Source organism: Paroedura picta, chromosome 4 (assembly GCF_049243985.1).
Source record: "Paroedura picta isolate Pp20150507F chromosome 4, Ppicta_v3.0, whole genome shotgun sequence".
In the NCBI taxonomy this organism is placed as follows: domain Eukaryota; kingdom Metazoa; phylum Chordata; class Lepidosauria; order Squamata; family Gekkonidae; genus Paroedura; species Paroedura picta.
The window spans coordinates 123,774,084-123,794,273 of NC_135372.1; the positions used below are offsets into that span (position 1 = coordinate 123,774,084).

A 20,190-nucleotide genomic window follows, 5' to 3' on the forward strand; every position below is an offset into this window, starting at 1 on the left:
CAGAGGTATAATGCAACATCATGAATACTAGGCGATACGTGTAGGGGGTGGGAAGTTCAGAAAATTAGCATCTGTGATGAGATAAGAATCCTGTTTCCCTATTGGGGGAGTCTGTTATCCTGGAACTGTTAATTTATGCTGGTTTGACAAGCGGAGTTAGTTTACACACACACACTGGGACTCTTAACCAGGGCTTATGCCTGAGATCTTGGGAAATGAATTCCACTTAAGTTAGGCACCTTTATTTGTATGTCATGGGTAATCAGGGTTAATCTTAAACCACAGTACCTTTATCATTCTTCACACAAAAAGAAAAGGGGAAAGGAGGAAGAGCTAGGCTCAGAAGCCTGGCAGTAGCTACATTTGTTAATATCTTTAATGAACTGTGCTGGTATACTGGTGGTCTGAATCCAGCTTATTTCTTATTTTGCTTATCTAGGGCTATCTTATTGCCTAGGCAACCATGGACCCTTTTGGCTAAATCACTTGGCTTTATTGTATAAGGACACTTTCTCTTCCCCCCTCCCCTTTTCCTAATTATGGCAGAATTTAAGAACATCTGTGCTAGCTGCAACCTGCTCCAAAACTAGGAATAGTGTGGCAAATAATGGCATAGGATTTAGTGATTTCTTCCCCCCCCAGTCTGACAGAGCATTTAAGTTTCCATCACATCCTTTTCAGAATGCATCATACAAATAAAGCCTCAATAAGGAATCTATTGGGGAAGGCACTGGCAAACCACCCCGTATTTAGTCTGCCATGAAAACGTTAGAGGGCGTCACCCCAAGGGTCAGACATGACCCAGTTCTTGAACACGGGAATACCTTTACCTTTAAGGAATCTATAATGGAAGAAAGCCCCTGATTTATGGGAGATGACTCAACTGTACACTCTTTATCAGTTGTCCAGAATAGTAAAAAATGCGAGGTAGTCAGGTTCTATAGTTAAAACTCCTGCCAGACTTTTATCATGCTAGTGCCAACTTTCAGTGAATACTTTGGTGTTATGCCTGCAGGTTTCTAAGACCTTTCTGTGGCCAAGTCTATCAGCACAGTTCTTCTCAAGATGGGATTCTCAGTTTCACCTCTAATGGTGCCTGGAGTTTTCTGAACTCCTCATTTGTAGACTTTTTCCTTCTAAGAACAAGTCATTGTGAGTTTTCTAAAGCAAAACAGTTCCACTTGTAGCTGCTGTTAAAATATTTTCTAATTTTACAGTCTGGGATGTGCTTGGTAATTCTAAATCTTGGTGATTCTAGATTGTTCTGTTGACCTTGTGAAGTGGTTCCTACTTAAAGCAAGCTATGGGGCAAATATTCTTCAAGCAGTAAGCTTATCTTCTGTTTCCTAGCATGTTTCAATGGATGGCAATGCCTTGAGTTGGGAGGAGTAAAAAAAATCCTTTTTCCAAAAATTTTGTGAGGAGAAGCCTTGGATCTGAAGATGTTGTTCCATTAGAATACACTGTTCTTCCAGCAAGCACACCATTTATGCAATCTGATGATTTATATCTGCTTAATGGGATGCTGAAATGTGGCCCAAATCTAAGCACATTATTGTGAAGCCATGATTGCATCATTGTGTATTTAGGCCCTGGTGTTGCAATAAAAGCAAATGTTATTTTGCTTGTGCTAATGACTGGTGAAAGAATGATTGTGCCAGAACTGTGTGCATTAAAATATTGGGTCTGAATGCATGGTGAACCGTTTGAACACACCCTCTAGATCATGCATTAAGACAATTCACAGAACCCTTGAACATTCAACTTGCAGCTTTTTTCTCTCCTTTCTGGGCTGATACTGGTGTGCTTGTTGTAGAATTGCTCATTTGAGTATACTGCAGCATGTTAGTCTAGATTGCAGGCAGCCCATTGTAGTTCAAATTGAGTTTTCTGTAATCTATGTGGAATTACAATTCATCCTTGAGAAGGAGTGTTCAGATGCAACCTAGTAATGGTCTGATCCAGCTGAGCTCTTCTTCTGTCCTTCCCTAATCCTGGCCAGGGATCAGATGAACAAGCAGAAACCCGGTCATTTGCAGGTTCAAGTTATTTCCTCTTGTGTGGCACGTTGACACTAAAGGTGCCTTAAACTTCAGATAAAAATCTCAGTTCTTAGAAACAAAACTCAGGATGCCTGAATTCAAATATAACAAATAACTGGAATTAGAGGGAAGATCTTTTTTGTTCTCTAAGGATGAGAGGAAGGAAAGAATGACAGGCCTAATTAGGTTCATGCTAGTCATGAACAAACTCAAGTTTGTCAGTGGAATTGTTGATAAATGGCTATGAAACGGAGATTCCAGAGTAGCAAACCAGAAGTCTAGTAGCATATCAAAGACTAATAATGTTTATTTCAGCATGAGTAGTCATGAATCACAGCTCACTTTTGGTACATTTTACAGATTCTTAGAAGGAATATTACAGAAGGAGAAGGAAGAGGAATTGGGGCAGAGAGATGGGCCTGGTGTGAATCCCTCTGTAAACCTTTTAGGTGTAATTATCTGCATAAGAGATTGGGATCGATGTGGTTCTTGCCCTTAATGGATGATGAGATTGGTCAAAGGTTTCTGATTATCATACTACACTTGATCTTAGCCAAAAGGCCAAGAAGTGATTTCAGACTCTCATAGGGTGCGGATAAAGTATAATGTATAATATAAACATTTAATAAAGAGGAAGCATGAAATTGGAGGAGCACGTGATTAGGACAAATTTTAATGGGGATAAATTTTTAACAGCTTTGTACTTTAAAGATTATTTATTGTATCATTGTATTGATTTTTTTATATGTTGTTAGCCACTCTGACTCCCTTTCAGGGGAGAGGGAGTGGGATATAAATTTGATAAACTTAGTAATTCATGAAACTGAAAAGATGGGAATGGGGAATAGAGATACACAAACTAAGGATGGATATATTCCCTTTCTTCTTGTATTTCTCCTTGTGAGATGCTCCTGCAGGATTTTTAGTCATAGTTTTAAGTTTTTGCTTTCCCCCCTGGAATGCAGCTTTATGTGCAACTATGATGAGATGTCTTTGCTCTTTCAACCCATTTCCTTTTCTGATATTTCTCTTGAACCTTGCAGTCTAACTTTGCACTGGTTGGGAAAGTGCAGTCTTGATGTGAGGTGATCCTTTCACACTATATAGCCAGTGCAGTGCACTGTAATATGAGGTTTGTGTAGGGACCATAAAGTATTATTTGTTTGTTTGTTTATTGCATATGTGTGCTACCCTTCTCTTAACAGCTCAGGGCAGGTCATGAGATTAAAATACATACAATGTAATATAAATAATATAGAATTTAAAAGAAATTACAATGATTTAAAATAATGGTGCCAATTCAGTCTAAAACATCTCCTATTTCTATGGAATGGGGAAGGGTGAGATATAAAATGAGTCTGCAGTAGATGTTAATGGTTGGGTTCATTCAGGGACGCCAGCAGATGTTAATGGTAGTCTTCAGGCTTCAGCCATAGGCCTGGTGGAACATCTCTGTCTTTCAAGCCCTGCAGAACACTTTTAAAGTCCTGCAGGATGGTGATCTCATTAGGCAGAGTGTTCCACCAGGCTAGGGCCAAGGCAAACAAAACCCTAGCCCTAGTTGAGGCTGGTTTTATTCCTTTAGGGCTGGGATCCTTAATAAAGTTTTGTCACTTGACCATAATGCTCTCGGGGGGCATAAAGGGAGAGGCAGTCCCACAGATATGAGGGCCCCAGACTGTTTAGGGCTTTAAAGGTAATAACCAGAACCTTGAACCTGATCCAGTTTTAATCTGAAGCTTTCAATGATCCAGTCTTCAATGCAGCTAGAAGAGCATTGGTTATATATGTGCTCTCCCTTGGGTCCCGGTTAGAAGAAGAAGAAGAGTTGGTTCTTATATGCCGCTTTTCCCTACCCGAAGGAGGCTCAAAGCGGTTTACAGTTGCCTTCCCATTCCTTCCCATTCCAAGCTGTGTGCTGTTGCAGGATCCATGCTGCTGCATTTTGGAGTGCAGAAAATTGAAGTTTTCAGAGCCGGCTCAAGGGTAGCCCTGCATAGAGCGAGTTACAGTCATATAGCCGAGAGGTGACTGTTGCATGGATCACTGTCATGATCCAACAGGTAAAGTGCTAATTGCAGCACCTGACGAAGATGATAAAATGCCTGATACACAGAATTTGTGAACTGGGCCTCCATGGATAATGAGGCATTCATGATCACACCCAGACTCTTGACCGTCACTGGAGTTGTTAGTTGATCCCTGCCAAGAGCCAGGAATAGCACTGACTCTTCTGGGGCACAGAGGACCTCTGTCTTAGCTGTATTCAACTTTAGCTCACTCCATTTGAGCCAGTCCACCACAGCTTTCAGACATGTGGCCAAAGTATCCGGGGGTGAATATGGAAGGCCACCCATCAACAGATATCGCTTCATTTCAAAATGGCTTAACTTTATAAGAATGCTATTGGAGATTTTACTAACCGCTACTGCAGTGACAGTGCCCAGAAAAAAAAATGCACTGTTGAAAAGACTGGTGGACAGTCTCCAACATCTGGATGTTTTTTTTTCCTGGGAGGGCCTTAACAGATGGAAACATTTTGAAAAATGAAATGTTTTGGAATGACATATTTCCTTTGCATAAAAAACATATTTAAGCAAGGTTTAAGATAGTGCAAAAAAAGATGCCTTCTTACTAACATTTGTTGCTTTTCTTTTCAGGCTGGTCACCAGAAGTGGTAGAACTCTGTAAAAAATACAAGAATGATACTGTAGTTGCTATAGATTTGGCTGGGGATGAGTCAATAAATGCGGAGACCTGCCCAGAACATCGGAGAGCTTATGAGGTTTGTTCAGATAACATCAAAGCTCCACCAGAATATCGTCAAAGGGGATGGCTCTTCTGGGGAAGAGTCTGAGAACAATTTAGAGTGACAACAACTTTTTGCTGCAGTTCTAAAAATGCTTACTCGGTAGTAAGGCTCATTGATTCATCTATTTTGCTCTGGTTTCCACAATTCATAGTATTCAGTATTTCTTTAAAGTATAAATGTCCAGAATGTTTCTTTGTAATATGCAGCTTCCCATTTGTTTTCTTTCCTAGGTGCATTTAATAATCACCTATTATAGTTCTTATCGATTCAGATGTGATGACTCTCTTGCCCTGAAACAGGATGGGTTGTCAGTTGGTTTCACATGAGTCAACACTGGTGATTGTTATGTTGATGAAGGAACAGGATAGGGAAACATTCACCCTTCTTCTCCTGTGTATCAAAGTCCAGATTGCTTCATCTCAGTAATGAAGATAGTAGCTTACTTAGAACCAATAAAAGAACTGACTTATGCTTAGACCCTGTGAATGAATTTTGTATGTACTAGATAGTCTCTGCTGTGGATCATGCTGCCAGCTAAATTTTCCATATCTACAAGATTAGTGGTTTTTAATGGGCCCTTGCACAAACTGAATTTTAGCAGCAAAAGATGCACATTTCACAAAACAGATTACACAGAATTCTTTCATAGGATTCAAGCCAATGTGCTAGAATAGCTAGTTCTGAGTTCTGCTCATTACTGTTAATTGTGACAGGTAGTGTTGCACTGGGGTGTTCCAAGCTGTGTGCTGTTGCATACATTGCTTCCTCCAAAGTTAAAACAGAGTGCTGCTATTTTTAACGAACAATCTGTGTAAGTGGAGATGAGGAGAGGGATCTGTTAGGGGTAACAAATTATTACAGGAAGATTTTGCGTAACAGTGCTTTATTTCTTGTCTTTTGACTGCCGAGCCAGCCAAGTGCAGCACGAGGCTGCTTGCTGCTTTTCCTGGAGGGGAGGGGAGCCATTAGCAGATTTAGAGAACGAGGCAAATCTCTGTTCAGAAGTATGGGCTTCTGGAGGGCAGTCACTTTATAACAGATTCCAAAAGGAGGGCAAAATTAAGTCTTGGGAGGGAAGCCGTGCAACCGGGAACCAGGAAGTCTTTGAACTGATGCCCAGCCAATCAGGGACAGACTACTTCTCTACATCATCTGCATCTGGGTCAGAAAAATGAAAAGCATGCCTACTGGATGGGGGATACGCTTCTAGGTAACACTGTGTGTGAACAAGACCTTGGGGTACTTGTGGATTGTAAACTAAACATGAGCAGGCAGTGTGATGCAGTGGTAAAAAAGGCGAATGCCACTTTGGGCTGTATCAACAGGGACATCACATCTAAATCACAAGATGTCATAGTCCCATTGTATACAGCACTGGTCAGACCACACCTGGAGTACTGTGTGCAGTTCTGGAGACTTCACTTCAAGAAGGACGTGGATAAAATTTAAAGGGTACAGAGGAGAGCAACGAAGATGATCTGGGGCCAAGGGACCAAGCCCTATGAAGATAGGTTGAGAAAAGGAGGTTGAGAGGGGACTTGATGACCCTCTTTAAGTATTTGAAAGGTCACTTGGAGGAGGGCAGGATGCTGTTTCCGTTGGCTGCAGAGGAGAGGACACACAGTAATGGGTTTAAACTACAACGATATAGGCTAGATATCAGGAAAAAATTTTTCACAGTCAGAGTAGTTCAGCAGTGGAATAGGCTGCCTAAGGAGGTGGTGAGCTCCCCCTCACTGGCAGTCTTCAAGCAAAGGTTGGATACACACTTTTCTTGGATGCTTTAGGATGCTTTGGGCTGATCCTGCGTTGAGCAGGGGGTTGACGGCCTGTATGGCCCCTTCCAATTCTATGATTCTATGATCAGCGTTGCAGGCATCGGGCCGGAAGTTAATCCGGCAAAAATCAGATCTACACTTATACTGAGGGCTTTCAAAAGCGGGTTTCTCAAATATAGCGACTTATATCCACTCCTGGATATCGCTGGGGAAGGTAGGGTCACTGCAGATCAATCATGCATACTGCAGAGGGGAAATCTAAAGCGCCCAAATCAAAATGGAAATCGAATACAGTGTAGAGGGGAGAGGTTTATTCAGGCTGGGAGAGGATAAAAAGCAAAATGCAGATTTGATCTTGGATTCTGCAGATTTACCTCTCATTCCTGAATACAAGGATAAGCAAAATAGTATGAAATAGTTTCACATAGGTCTTTTTGGCCAATGAACCCATGGAATTACCCACCCTCACTGCTTTGTCTGCTGATGAAGTAAATTATGCCAGAATATTGTCAGGCATTAAAGTTGAAGGAAATGCTTTTCCCTTTGTTTTTGCTCTCATATAATCAAGGCTTATTTGGAAATCTCTCCAGACTTGAACCCTTCTTCATATTTTCAAAATTTTGTTCAGTTCAAGTCTTTACAGTATTGCAACTCTAGTGTGATGTTTCCTGTATTGATAGAAAAGTTTCAGTGTCACTAAAGGCAGTGAGGCATATTCAAAGCCACAGATAGAAGTGGATTCAGGATTGCAGTCAAATTAAATGTTTCTTGTTAGTATTAGGTACTCGTTCCTCATTAATCATTTCACTAAACTATTGGATTTGGGTCTGTCACAGTTTTAAAGCCTATGGTAGCATTCTATAAAAAATGAACATTGAAAAAAAGTGTCAAAATGTCTGCAGAGCATATCTTCTCAAAGATTAGAATGGCTCTATGCCATAACTATATACATTGGTAGGTTCTTGGGGTTGTGGCAGATAACTCAATATTGACTCAGTGTGAGACTACAATAAACAAGACAATAAACAAGACAATTGATATGCTGGGGATTATTATTATTATTATTATTATTATTATTATTATTGAATTTATTTCCCGCCACTCCCTTGCGGCTCGTGGCGGGTTACAACAGTATAAACCCCATAAAATACATTAAAACCAAATAACATGTCAATATTAATGACTACCTGGCAAGAGCGGCTAATCAACTACCCATTCCCCCTTAGCAAGTGGAGAGGGGATACTGATGGTACTCATGTCTAATCCCAATCCTCAGGTCCCGGGGGGGCGTAGGTGTTAAGCCTGGTCTCAACCGTAAACCTGGCGGAAGAGCTCCGTCTTGCAGGCCCTGCGGAACGATGGAAGGTCCCGCAGGGCCCGCAGTTCTCCCGGGAGCTCATTCCACCAGGCAGGGGCCAGGACCGAGAAGGCCCTGGCCCTGGTCGAGGCCAGGCGTGCTTCCCTAGGGCCGGGGACGACCAATAGATTTTCTCCCGCAGAACGTAAAGCTCTACGGGGGGCATAGGGCGATAAGCGGTCCCTCAGGTATGTGGGTCCCAACTCGCGTAGAGCCTTGAAGGTTAAAACCAAAACCTTGAACCGGATCCGGGCAGCAATTGGCAACCAGTGCAGCTGCCTCAGCACTGGCTGGATATGGGCCCTCCAAGGTGTACCAGTGAGGACCCTGGCAGCTGCGTTCTGCACTAGCTGAAGTTTCCGGATCAAGGACAAGGGAAGGCCCGCGTAGAGCGAGTTACAGAAATCTATTCTGGAGGTGACCGTTGCATGGATCACCGTGGCCAGGTGTTCGGGGGACAGGTAGGGCGCTAGTAGTCGGGCCTGGCGAAGTTGGAAGAATGCCTGGCCTGCTACTCTTTTGATCTGTGCCTCCAAAGTTAGGGAGGCATCAATGATCACGCCCAAATTCCTGGCCTGGGACGCGATGGTAAGATGCGCCCCTCCCAGGGTGGGCAAGCGCGCTTCCTGATCCTGCCCCCTGCGTCCCAGCCACAGGACCTCCGTCTTGGAGGGGTATTAGGAAAGGGTCTGAAAACAGATCGGCCCCTGTAAGATGCGGCCTCATTTGAAACACTACATATAACTCTGACCACTGCACATCAAAAAGATATTATAGCACTGGAAAAGATGCAGAAAAGGGCAATTAAAATAATTAAGGGGATGAAACACCTCCATGAAGAAAGGCTAAAAGAGGCTAGGACTCTTTAGCATGGAGAAATAATTGAGGGGTGACATAATAGAGATTAACAAAATTATGCATGGAATAGAGAAGTTAGAGAAAGTACATTTGTCTTTCTCACAATATAAGAACTCAAGGACATAATGTAATTAATGTGCAGTAGGCTTAGAACAGATCAAACATAGTACTTCTTCACCCAAAGAGTAAATGACACATGGAATTAATTGTTGCAGAAAGTGGTCACCACTGCAAGCATAGACAGCTTCTTGAGGGGATTAAGTCTTGGGAGGGAAGTTGTGCAGCCGGGGATTGGATAAACATATGGAGCAAAGGTCCATCAGTGGCTATTTGTCAGAAGGTATAGATTAGGGTTTCTCAACCAGGCATAATGGAGACTCCAGATCTCATTGCTACTCACTATTATACATCCAATGTGAATTTCTGTGACTGTTTAGGTTGTTTCATATTAGTCTTGCATATTAGCCTCGTACTATAGCTCCTTATCAAAGTAATTCCTTAATTAGAGTTTTGTTCATTGACATTTGTCAGCTTCTAGATATACAGATGGTATCAATTGATGAAGTAGCTTATTCCTGGCACTTGGCAGATCATTCGTATCGATATACATACATCCAGTGGTATATATGATATCAGAATCATGCGTGTCTTTTGGATGTGGGATGACTGACCAACTGAAGATTAATGAATCCCTCATCTGAAAGATGTTCCTGTTCCAAGCAGTTTCTTAAATTTCCTCAAAGTGGCTTCTTGTGAATAAGTTAGCAATTGTTTTTGGACACTTTACCCCTCCTCTCCAGCCCTGTTGAAAATCGCAAGAAATTGGTAAATAAATAAATAAATAAAGGGGGTGAAAAAGAAAAGAAAATCGCAAAGAAATTGGCATCTATAACTTTGTGCTATATTTTTATAATGCAGTTTATTTTACTCTTTGGGAGGGAAAGCATCCCTAGATAGAATGGTGCTGTGTTTATAGACAGTTATTCTAAGTCTGTAGCCAAGTAGTTAAGATAGCAAATACTGTCCCTCTGACATTGGCTGCTTGCTGCCATTTACATTTCTCTGATGGAGTGGTCTTCTATTTTTGTTTTATCCAGGAAGCTGAAAGATGTGGCATTCATCGAACTGTTCATGCTGGTGAAGCTGGCCCACCCCAGGTTGTCAAAGAGGTAAAAACTGTACCACAAAGCACTGAAAATAGATCTACATCCAGAGCTCTTATCCAAGATGAATTTGATGGAAATTTTGTACTAAACAGTTGTCCTTGCAAAATCAGTCTCAACATGCATTGTATTTAGTTTGTTTAGTTTGAAATTTTATATGCCATCTCCATGGAGGCCTGCTTGAGACAGTTGAAAGTATTAAAAAATAAAATGGAAACTCCACTGTAAGAAATTATTACTAAGAAAAAAGCCAGGGGCATAAAAACATCCGGCAACCTAAAATGATATTCATAAAACTGTTCTAATGCTGGGAGTAGCCCATTAAAACGGTTTTAAAGATGGGAACTATACAGTTAAACATCTGAGTCAAAGGAAATGTTTTCAACTGGTATCTAAAGGACATGCTGGCCTTAATACCCCAGCCTAGCCCGATCGCATCAGATCTCGAGATATCAGAAGCTAAGCAAGGTTGGCCCTGACTAGTATTTGGATAAGAGATCTCCAAGGAATACCACAGGCCTGATGTGGAGGCAGGCAATGGTAAACAGCCTCTGACCATATATTGCGTTGAAAACCCCACAGAGTTGCCAGTTGTGACTTGATGGCAACAACAACAAATAATAGTTGTAAAAGTAGGTGCCAGGTGAGCCTCAAAGGGGAGGTCATTTCTAGGGCAAGGTGTCACCATGGGAAAAGCCCTCTCTCTGATCACTATTGAACTTACACACAGTGAGCAGGGCTTGGGAGGAGGATCTTAATTAGAAGGCTGAAGAGTATGGAAGGGGCAGTCCCTCAAGTACCCTGCCCCAAGGCTTTTGTTGTTGTTGGCAAGTCACAGCTGACTTATGGCTATCTTGTAGGGTTTCCATCGCAAAAGATGTTCAGAGGTGGTTTGCCGTTGCCTGCATTTGTCTTTTCTTGTGAGTCTTGTCTTCTCATGACCCGAGATAACCTCAGTTTATTCATTGTAGTTTCTAGGGAGTGTTCAGGATTGAATTAATGAAAAACCCATTTATTTGTCTTTTTGGCTGTCCATGGTATCTGTTAAACTCTCCTTTCTTCCCATCAGCTTTCTTCATTTCCAGTTTTCACCCTCATATATAGTATTGAGGAATACTATGATATAGATGATCTTGGTTGCCAGTGACACATCCTTTCACTTAAGGATCTTTTCTAGTTCCTTAATGGTTGACTTTCCCAATTGCAGTCTCCTTCTGAGTCCTTGGTTGTTGTCTCCCTTTTGGTTGATGATTGAACCAAAGAATATAAAATCTTTAATAATTTCAATTTCTTCATTGTTAGCTTTGAAAAAGTTGTGTAATTCCTCAGTAGTCTTGATGTTCAGAGTAATCCTGCTTTAGAGCTTTCTGCTTTAACCTTCAGCAGTAGTCATTTCAGGTGTTCACTATTTTCTGCCAGTAATGTGGTGTCTTCTGCATATCTCTTTCTACCAGTTTTTGCTCTGCCTTACTCTAAACCTAATCTCTCTTTCCTTATGATATGTTCTACTTTAAAGATGCCCATGCCTGTACTGTACTAATAGAGCAAAATGATTTTTGTAAATATTAAACAGTTTGAGTTGGAATTCCAAAGCAATTTAAGTGAACCGTTTTGACTTCATGAATGTAGTTTTTAAAAACGTCTTGTGGCAAAATGAGTCCTAAAAGCGACTCATTCTCTCAGAGGGAAGTGAGGCACACTGCCTGCTCAGAGGGATCGAATCAATAAGCACCTGGTTTGTTTGTTTTGTGTCTTGTAGGCAATCTGCACTCTAAAAGCAGAGCGTATAGGCCATGGCTACCATGTCTTGGAAGATGAATGTCTATATAAGCATCTGTTGAAACGAAACATGCATTTTGAGGTAATATCTTGCAGGGTGGCATCTCTGTAGGTAGACTGTATGTACCTTTGTCAACTTTTTTACCATTGAGAAACGCCTGAAATTTTATCCAGGCTTTAAGAAACACCAGAACTGGTATGATCGTATAGAATATGCTTGGGACGCATAGCTGTATACATGCCCACCCAAGGTCCCTACCCTCCCCACCCCCTCCAGGCCCAAAACTGGCCATTTGGAGAGGGTAAGGTGGGTCAACATGACCATATATTATATAAGCCTGCCCTAGATAAATAGATTATCATAGATCTTTCTGATGGCGGAGGAGGTGTTGCTCTGTATTGCTGAGACACTATCAACTTTTAGGCTAAAGTAGCAAATAATTTACAGAAATTCTGATTTTATTTGAAGACAAACTCCTTGGTATTTCATTCCAGCTACATATCAGCTATGCAAGATGATATGTACAGTACTGATCTGATGCCTCATTTTCCTAAAATATGCATTGCTATATTGTCCTAAATATGAAGGATCAACATGCCTTTGAATAAAGAAAAGCAGATAGTGTAGAAATCTCTGTGCATTTACTTGGGAGCAAGGGGCATTGCTAAGCAAGATTAAGCCTTAAACCCTTTATTGAGACAGGAAGTACCATTTGTTGTTCTCCTTCTTCCCCTTTCCACCTGAAAAGTTCTAGGTAAACTTTGTAAACCATTGGGGCAGTTACATGAAGGCTGTATCCTGATGTGTGATCTTCTTTTTTGTGGCACAGTTATCTCACACTTGACTGCATAGTCTATGCTGCTGCAAGAGTGGTTTGGTGTGGTGTTCTTTCTCCCCCCAAGCATTCTTGAATTGGTATAGTTAATCCAGTTTAGCAAGCCAGGGGGAGCCAATTGTGCATGTACAGCCTAGTTCTGTTTTCAGAGCTGTGTTGGAATGACTGTGATCCCAATGCTCACAATTTTATATATTGTGGTGCCTTGACAAATGTACTTTTCCATGGGTAAGGAAGAGAGGTGGGTATATTTCAAAAGGATGAATCTTAGGAGTGATAAAGGAGAGAATTGTTTTCTGCTAAGTTATGAGCTTTATAAGAAAGTCTTGTTCTCAAAGTGGACTTTGATTTTTTTTTTCACATGGCCAACATACAGGTATGTCCTTGGTCAAGTTATCTCACTGGAGCATGTAGCCCCAACTTTGCTAATCATCCTGTAGTAAGGTAAGTTGAATTCTTTATATTTTTGATATCGTGCCAGCATTGTGCAATGGTTAGTGTCTAGAATCTAGGGAGTCTCAGGTTCAAATGGCCCACCTATCTTGGAAGCTTACTAAGTGACCTTGGGTCACTGACTCTCAGCCTAATCTACCACGCAGGGCTGTTTTGAGGATAAAGTGGAGAAGAGGAGGATGATATTGTCAGCTGCTTTTGGCTCCCACTGGGGAGAGAAGCAGGGTTTAGATATCTACAATAAAACATCATACACTCAATTTATTTATTTGGTTGTTGAATTTCTATATTGTCCTTCCCTGAGGGCTCAGGGTGGTTTACAGCAGTGGTCCCCAACCCGCGGGTCGCAGCCCGGTGCCAGGCCGCGGCTCCCTCTCCCCGACCCCCCCCCCCCGCAGTAAAAAACTTCCCAGGCCCCAAGCTTGCGGCCCGGGAAGCTTCTTACTGCGGGAGGGGCGGAGAGGGAATCAGGGCCGCGCCCGTGCATTGCGCATGCGCGGCTGGGCCACACATGCGCACATGCACCATGCACGCCGAAATCGCACATGCACAGCACTTTCGTGCCGCACATGCGCGATTTCGGCCACGGCCCGGCCGCGCATGCGCGATGCACGGGCGTGGCCGCGCATGTGCGGCATGCGCGGTTGGGCAGTTGCCCTGCCGGTCCCCAGCCTCAAAAAGGTTGGGGACCACTGGTTTACAGCATAATGCATTTAGGTAAAACATTTAATATAGTTAAAACCACTTTGTGTTAAGAATATGGTTATTTAAAACCCCAGGAGCTCCCACCTTTTCTTTAGTGGGTAGAGAGGGAATAAAGTGCTATACCAATATAAATTGGTGACAACTAGATGTTATTTCTATGTCCATGTATGTGTAGGGAGGCCAGTTACATTGATGTTCTATTATCTGCATAAGTGTTCAATAAGATGAAGCAAAGTCTGCACAGTCATTTCACTATATCTTAGTATTTTTCCTTGACTGTTGGAATGAATTTTTAAGTAATACAGCTAAGATTCACCTTTTTGGATTCAGCTGAGACCACCTGCCAAACAGCTGATAATGACAGGCGCTCCACCTGTTTCCTTTTAATCCCTCCCCCCTGTAATTATCATCCGTTGAGAAAGCAGGAGGGATGCATTTAAATAGGCCAAATTGTGGCAGAATCACAATTTGGCCACCTTGATTGAGGCTGTTTGAGTGCAGGGAATGGGCAGTTCAGCTTGGATGAACTTGAAAAAGTACCCCAAAAAGAATAGATTCTGGTGCTTTCTGGCTTACCCAAACTGAATCGCCCATCACTAGTCTTGCTCCTGATTTTGCTTTGAAACAATCCTTGCAGTTTTATCTATCTAGTTTTATAATAAAGAAAAGGAACATACAGATGTTCACTTCTGACCCTAGCTTGGTAGGAATTCTGTAAGTATATAAAAACATTTTGGATTGTTTGTACATTTTTATTTTGAGGAAAAATACAGGGCATAAGTCTGCTTTCAAACTGTCCCAGTTTCATTTCTGATTTCCCAGGTTTATGAAGGATGGTGCAAATTATTCCTTGAACACAGATGACCCACTCATTTTTAACTCGACGATTCACACAGACTATAAGATAGCAATGGATTCAATGGGTTTCACTGAGCAGGAATTCAAGAGGGTGGTATGTAGACTTGTGCTCATTCTCCTTGGAAATGTATTGTGTCTGGGCTTTTCTCCTTTCATTTATTCTTTTATTATTAAATTTATTATTCAGACCCTCACTTGGGTCCCGGGATAGCTAACAGCATTGTAAAAATTACAGTGCAGTCAATTTCCAAATTATTTGCTTGGAACGTCCATCCAAGGAAATGTGCTAGAACTGAAGCCAGTGTTTTACTTCTCAAAACATTGCATTTTTAGGGCAGGGATGATTCTGTAGAAACTTATCATGACAGGCATTCGGCTACACCATAGGCTGTAATCTACTCCCTTATTGAGAGCTACCCGGCATCTGAAGGCATAGACTTATGCTGCAGGTGGTGTAGACCAGTGGTCCCCAACCTGCGGGCCGCGGCCCGGTGCCGGGCCGCGAAGGCCATTGCGCCGGGCCGCAGCTACCTCTCCCCACCCCCCCCCCCGGCAGTAAAAAACTTCCCAGGCTTGTGGCCCGGGAAGCTTCTTACTGCGGGAGGGCGGGGAGAGGGAATCAGGGCCGCGCCCGCACACTGCGCATGCATGGCCAGGCTGCGCATGCATGCATGCGCCATGTGCGACCGAAATCGAGCATGCGTGGCACTTTTGCGCATGCGCGAAAGTGCCGCGCATGCGCGATTTTGTCCACGCATGGCACATGCGCGCTTACCTCAATTGAAAGGAGCGATACACTTACATTTGGGGGTTGATGGTGAAGGCATTTATTTATACCTCTTCTTTGTTGTAGAGACCTAAAGTAAGTGACAAAATAACATTTTTTAAAACAATACAATTCAAACTAGAATCCATTAGTTTAAGGCACTGAGGGTTTGTGGTCTTTCTGCCTTCCCTTTCTCTTTGCGCCCAGGGAATTCAGGCCCTGTGAAACACCAGAAGCTCCCACAAAGCCCTCAGCTCTTCCGGGAGCTCATTCCACTAGGTCAGGGCCAGAACCGAAAATGCCCTGGCCCTGGTCAATGCCAAATGAACTTCCCGGGGGCCCAGAACCACCAGCAAGTTACTACCCACAGAGCGTCAAGCCCTGTGGGGGCCATAGGGTGACAGGCGGTTCCTCAGATATATAAAACTTTGATTGTCTTAAACGGTGCCACTGGACTCAGACTTTGTTCAGATGATTTTTTTTTTAGTGTTGTGATGCCCTTCCACTAATAAGTGTTACAGGTTTAATGCCATGCAAGTTTTGGAGGCTGAAGAATTCCATTTTTCTCTTAAAGAACACTGCACCATGACCTAATGCGCCGTTTTTTTCATACCTTAATATTCTGTTTTAAAGGAAAGCAATAACTTTTAAAAACAACCAAGGGGTGAAAATATAGACTTAGAAACAGCACAGCTATATATTATTTCAGCTCTGTTTGTGTGCTTCAAACTGCAGAAATACTAGTGGAAATTGAACTGTCTGGAATAAAGTCACCTTCTGTTTTTCTTTTTGCAGAACATAAATTCAGCCAAGTCTAGTTTCTTGCCGGAGCAGGAGAAGAAGGAGCTTCTCTGTAAGCTGTATTGTGCCTACGGGATGGTGAAAAGCACAGCGTTCTAATCCTTTCTGTGGCAGCCTCTCATGATGTTACCACAGCTCTTGTGCTAGCTGGAGACATCTCCCTGCTTCTTGGGGGGGGGGGGGGAAACGCACAAACTTAGTATTACAATCTTGTTTACTATCAGTATGCACAAAGTGGTACATGCTGTATGTACGCAGAACAGTATTCCCATGTTGTTTGTATCATATCTACCTACAGGACCCAAATCTCACAGCCTGGACGGCTGCTGTCTAGACCACTAGCCACTATCTTTTGACTGATCTATAGGAGTGTTCATTTTTAGATTGGGGAGAATCTAATTTTTCTGGGAGCTTTCAAAAGAGGACCTGTGGCTTGTGGTACGTACTTCATCTCAATTTCCACTTTGGTAAAGAGGTTTTTACAATTTCCTTTTTCCAGTTTTGATTCGTTGACCTCTTTTAACCTGAGGTGACAGAGGGACAAAGGTGTTTGTATATTTTTGGGAAACAAACATCTACCTTAAGAACAATTTCCTTTCCCTAGCCTTAGAGAGAAATTTCTAACTGGTCTGTGTGCCCCTATATGTGAAAGTCAGGAATGTCTACCACTGATTTTTAAATAGAGATTTGTCATCTGTTGGTGATTTTATAAAAAAACAAATTCTGATGAAAATGAATGTCATGCCACCCTCAGTCATTATATAATTGATGTAATTCTAAGTCTGATTGTTCTCAGCCTTAATGCCGCCCAACACTTTTATAAAAATCACTAAATTTGGTAGTGCTGCAATCTGATTGTGGCAACTTTCATCCAAAGATAGCTTTGCGTAACTAGCAACCTGAGAAAGGGACTACAAATGCACCTTGAAGAACAGAACAAAACAAAAGAACAGGACAACACTTTGTTTCAAAATCACCTGCATTGACCAAAGAAGAAACCCTTTTAATTGTTATACGCTGGAGGTGTCTCATCCCTTACCTGTGTTACAGAAACCTTCCTGTTTAACAGCAGATTTGCCCAAGTTACGTTTGTTATTTTCTGGCCTGCCATTTGGTGGCCAACTGACTTTCTGTAATGGTGCTAGATGTCTTAAGTATCACAGGTGCTTTTCAGCCCAGTACACAATCCAGTTAAGTTGAAGCACTAGATTGTCCCCAGATTTAGTTCTGTTGAATTAGTCAGTGGGACTAATTTTGCCTTACATGCAAATACTTCTTACTAGTTTCACTGGTTTAACAGCTTGAGCAGTAAGCCAGTAGTACCTTAAAGAGCATGACATAAAACTGATGCTGTTTGTGCAGGAAGAGTTAACATGATACAGCATAACTTCCCTCCTGTTTCCTATGCAACCCTGCATATAGACTGGCCCCCCCCAGACCATGTAGAGGAACATTCTAGGAGGCTCTTATTGTGACTTACTCGCTCTCTTCTGTTCTCTGTCCTGCCTCGAACATGTCAGACCATCAGGAGTCTCTGCAATTTTGGCTCTAGCTATTATCTCTTTGGAAATATCAGATCTAATGAAGCCTGTGCAATACCATGAGAACGCCAAGGTTCTCACATCTTCCTTTGGGCGCCTTGGTGGGAAAGCCCTCCAAGAATCCAAATAATATTCAGGGCTTCAAAACATCCTAGCTTGCTGCATGTTTCTGTGGAGAACATGAAGTTATTGGGTTTCTGACAGTGCCATCATAAGCAGAGCTACAGCCTTCCAAACCCATAGGCTTAGAATGGTATAACTCTGCTTATGATGGCACTATTAAATGTATTATGTGTTCAGCAGTCCAATTCACAGCTGTAGGTAGCTTGAAGTACTATGGCTTAACCAGATTCAGCTCTGTTCCTTGTCTATGGGCCCTAAATGAGCTTAAATGCAAATGTTTGGGCTTAACTGAGCCATTGGCGGAGTTGTAATGAAACTCCAATAGCAGTTTATTATTTCACGTGTGTAGTAAACACAGTGTAGGAGACAGTCCAGTCACAGCTGGGCTTACTTTTTGTTGTGCTGATAAGGAATAGTACAAAAAATAATAATTGTGCAACAGCACATGGAGAAACGCGTGGGAATGTGGCTTTTAATTATTTTATTTTGCACTTTTAAAAATGCTTGTTGGAGGAGAGTCTTAAAATATCCACAATCTCCCCCACCAGCATAGCAGAACTCTTTGACTTTCATATCTGGGAGCGTTTTACACGCACTTCAAGAAGTGTTTCTGAACAACTCCTCTGTGGACAAAAGGCATCTGTTGCCCAAGCCCTGCACATCACAATACTCAGACATTTTACATTTTATTCGTATTTAGAGATATGTAGTTTAAGTTTACAGTATATCAATGTTTTTTTGTAACGTTTGTACATAAAGTTAAAGCAGCTCCAGAAGCTGGTGCTGTTGTGACTCAGAGGGCTTAGAAAGGCTGGTCTTACAACACTCCAGACACCAAAGTCTGCCTCTGATTAGTGTCTCTGACATTGTCTTATGTAAGATGAGTTATGATGGCATTATAATAACATATCTCAGAAATAAATTACTCAGCCAGTGAGTAATGGCTTACATTACTGATAGGAAAATGTTATTTTTTTAAATATATATATCCAAGTATATGTATACAGCAAATATATATATATGAATTATGTTATTTTTTTTAACCAGTGAAAAAGTTACCCTGCCTATAAACGTTCCTAACGTTGTCATATATCTTGTTTTGTTTGGTTTTGTAATTCCTTTGGAATATCCTTTTGAGGAAATTGTTCACATCTGAAGAACAAAGCCCGATGTATCCTTTGGCTTAAATAAATAAATTTCCATTTTGCTTTGCATGTGTTCTGACTTCCCTCGACCATGGCAGGAAAACGGCCAAGCCCTGGAGTACAAGCTGCGATTCAGTCCGAAGACTGAGCTTCAGTGGAAATTCATGATCTTTTGAGACAAGTGACACGCAGAACTGAAGGGAGGGCCGGGAGCAGTGCTACAGCTGGGCTTGCTAGAGGCATCTACAAAAGGAACTGAAATGGCAGAGCACAGAGTTGGACCGGCTCGATGGGTGTTGTATAATGCAGAAAGAAAAACAACTTGTGGTTCTGGTTATCCCTGCTTCCCAACTAGCCTGGTTCCCCCCGCCCCCCCCCTTTTTTAAACATGAAGCTGTTCTAGTATTGGAGAATTTCAGTGGGGAAGGATTTATTTGACCCTTTCTTTCCATTTGTCTGTTCAAAATCCCTCCCCTCCCCCTGCAAAAGATTTCTGCTTTCCCTGTAAGTTTGTCCACTGCTGGAAAAAGCAGTTGGGAGAAGCAAACCAAAATCAAGAAGGGATGTTAAGCAATCCCCTGCCCTGGCTGCTTTTTTTCTTCTCTTGATCTGCAACCGGTTCTTATATGCAGCTTTTCTCTACCAGAAGGAGGCTCAAAGTGGCTTACAGTCACCTCCCCTTTCCTCTCCCCACAACAGACACCCTGTGAGGGAGGTGAGGCTGAGAGAGCCCTGATATCAATGCTCGGTCAGAACAGCTTTATCGGGGCTATGGTGAGCCCAAGGTCACCCAGCTGGCTACATGTGGGGGAGTGCAGAATCGAACCTGGCATGCCAGATTAGAAGCCTGCACTCCTAACCACTACACCAAACTGGCTCTTGTATTTAAAATGTAGATGATAGTTTAGTCCACAGTAATGCCAGCAATATCAGAAATTTAAATTTTATATTTCCATTTATATGTCCAGACTTAGTGAATCATAACTGGGTTCTAACCTAGAAACAAGAAAAGCTTCCAGTTCGTTCAGTAGCTGTCAGTTTCCCAGGTGCCCTTGAAAACGATGCTGCATTAGATAAAGACCTTTTTAACTGCCTTTGTGAGATTGTTCTTGATCTGTTATGTCACCAGTGAAAATTGACACTGGCCTAAGTGTAGTTTACAACCTTCTCCTT

The 20,190-nt window shown here is 42.2% G+C and overlaps 1 protein-coding gene across 1 annotated transcript in view; it reads left to right on the forward strand.

Moving 5' to 3' along the window:
* The window catches only part of ADA (adenosine deaminase), a 36,613-nt gene extending 17,529 nt beyond the window's left edge, over window positions 1-19,084 (forward strand). The window contains exons 6-11 of the mRNA XM_077335495.1: window positions 4,703-4,827; window positions 9,945-10,016; window positions 11,770-11,871; window positions 13,002-13,069; window positions 14,606-14,735; window positions 16,203-19,084. Coding sequence (XP_077191610.1) covers window positions 4,703-4,827; window positions 9,945-10,016; window positions 11,770-11,871; window positions 13,002-13,069; window positions 14,606-14,735; window positions 16,203-16,307 — 602 coding nt within the window. The 3' untranslated portion in view covers window positions 16,308-19,084. The remainder of the gene's footprint in view (window positions 1-4,702; window positions 4,828-9,944; window positions 10,017-11,769; window positions 11,872-13,001; window positions 13,070-14,605; window positions 14,736-16,202) is intronic.
* Window positions 19,085-20,190: the final 1,106 nt, after the last annotated feature.